This window comes from Trachymyrmex septentrionalis, unplaced genomic scaffold (genome assembly GCF_001594115.1).
Source record: "Trachymyrmex septentrionalis isolate Tsep2-gDNA-1 unplaced genomic scaffold, Tsep1.0 scaffold95, whole genome shotgun sequence".
Lineage (NCBI taxonomy): Eukaryota > Metazoa > Arthropoda > Insecta > Hymenoptera > Formicidae > Trachymyrmex > Trachymyrmex septentrionalis.
This window is the reverse complement of record NW_017306139.1, coordinates 649742-652164: the sequence shown is the minus strand read 5'-3', so window position 1 is coordinate 652164 and position 2423 is coordinate 649742. Positions and strand designations below refer to the sequence as shown.

At 26.7% G+C, this 2423-nt stretch overlaps 1 protein-coding gene across 1 annotated transcript in view; it reads left to right on the top strand.

Moving 5' to 3' along the window:
* The window catches only part of LOC108756098, a 15814-nt gene that overhangs the window by 9225 nt on the left and 4166 nt on the right, over window positions 1–2423 (top strand). The window contains 2 exon segments of the mRNA XM_018499676.1: window positions 1160–1364; window positions 1649–1805. Of these exon segments, the coding sequence (XP_018355178.1) occupies window positions 1160–1364; window positions 1649–1805 (362 nt within the window).

Sequence of the window (2423 nt, the reverse complement as noted above, 5' to 3'; positions counted from 1 at the left end):
CCCAAATCTTAAAAAACTGTAATAAACTTATTGCGAAAAATATTGCCTCGGCCGGGAGTCGAACCCGGATCTCTTGCATTCCGTGCGAGCGTCCTGAGCCTTTAGACTACCGAGACATTAATTCTGAAATATTAATTCAATTTAATTGAATGTATATTGGATTGTAGTTCAACATCTTAACACTAGTACCGGGAAGGTGCTAGGTATTTAAAGTGTGGCTGTATGCTCCTTTTCATTTAACCTTTATTATTTAATTGTTGTGTTTATAAAAATTGCAATTGATTATAACAATGCTTATTAATATTTTTTATAAGAAATTGTATAAGGTCTAAAGATAGTAATTATAAATAATTGATACTATTTGGAAATAATAAGTAACAAACTCGATAAGACAACATCATCAATGTGTTTTATTGTTCCATTTACTATTACATAGATGTATATGTTATATGTACACGGAGTGTTCCAGAATGACCGCCAAATATTTTGTGCAGGTATAGCGGACTAATCTGAGTTGGAAAGTCCTCTACCATTTTACAATTTTCATCGTTAACAAGATATTAATTACTAAATATCATCAAATATTAATTTTCAGTGACTTTTCATTCAAATACTATCAACTTTATAGCAAGAAACAAAAATTGTTTATTTTTTCCTTATAGAATTCTAAAAACTTTTTTAGAATTTTTCATCAACTTTTTAGTACTGCATTTTTTATTGACAATTATTTTTACAAACATGAGAAAAAGCTGCACTAAAAAACTCATGAAAATAAACAATTTTTGTCTCTTGCTGTTTTTCTATAAAATTAATAGTACTTGAGTAAAAAATTATCGAAGCTAATATTTGGCGATTTTTAGTAATTAATATCTTTTTAACTATTGTGAAAATAGTAGAAGACTTTTCGACTTCGTTTAGTACATTCTACCTGCGTATGAAAAATTTAGCGATCATTTTGAGACATCCTGTAATGCTTATTATTATGCCGTAGTAAATAATTGCATAGATATTACATGTACTTGCTAAAATTAGAAAGTTTTTATTTCAATAAATACTACACGTAATTTTTCTATAAGTTTAGAAATTGTATAAATTATGGTATTTAATTATGTATAATAGTAATTTATTGCAACACAGAACTAACATGAAACTATTACAGATATGCCAAAACGGTAAACGTTATATTTAATCAGGTACTGTTCGTTCAATTTTTCGGTAGTATATTGATATTATGTACATGTATATATTACCTATCAACGCATATTACGGAACTGTCTGGAATTGGAACTTTATTAGTATATATCATTTGCATGTTTGTACAAATTTACATTTACTGCTGGTCCGGAAATGAAGTTATGCTTAAGGTAACTTGCTCTATTACAGCCTTCATCAGATATATTGTACGTACCTTACTAAAAATGATAGAAAACAGCGAGTATATTTTCCTACAACTCAATACGAGTGAGATAATTTAACTTTCTTAGTAAATAAGGGATTACTTTATATACGAAAAGACAAATATTCATTTATATGTGTGTTTATCAGTCTTGTATTATTTGACATGTACATACATAATACAAAACTAATAATTGATAAGGTTATACGGTATTATTATATAGTAATAATATTATATATGTTATGTTGGCAGAGTATAAGCATAGGAGAGGCTATATATTGTATGAATTGGCCACTATTATCAATTACCGAAAAAAAAGAATTGCTAATGATTATGATACGTAGCACAATTCCTATTAAATTCACTAGCAGCTTCATGATAACTTTATCTCTTCAATCTTACAGCAACGTTAGTAATATTATTACTTAGATCTTAAATGACTAGACAAATATTACATATATTACATAATGTTTTGCGTTTAATGTTGGAGAACTTAATATTTGTTGCATATGTCCAAAAACAGTATATCTAGTATAATATTTAATAGTTTAGTTTAGCAGTATTTAATAGTTTATATTAATATAGCTTCTCTAATTTTTTTCAGATTTTAAAAACATCATACTCCGCATTTAACGTACTGCAACAACAAAATATAAATAATATAACTTAGAACTTACTTGAGCATATTAATTATGTAGTTTTTCGCAAATTAATGACACTAAATTTCTGTTTATGTATATATTAACCTTAATATTCATTCTGGTTGTAGAAATGTTAATATGAATATAAAACATATATAAAACACATATATAGACACATATATAGACACAGTGTAATGACAAAAAATACTGTGTAATATATTTGATTTGATTTATAAGCAGCATTAATGTTGATTTCTGCACTAAAGTCAGAAAAAAATAATGTCTCAGTCTATACTTGTAATATGTTGCATATGAGATATGCGGATACATATTTTCCTGCACATTTGCCGTACTTTATAGATATATAGATAAGTAATTTGAAGAAT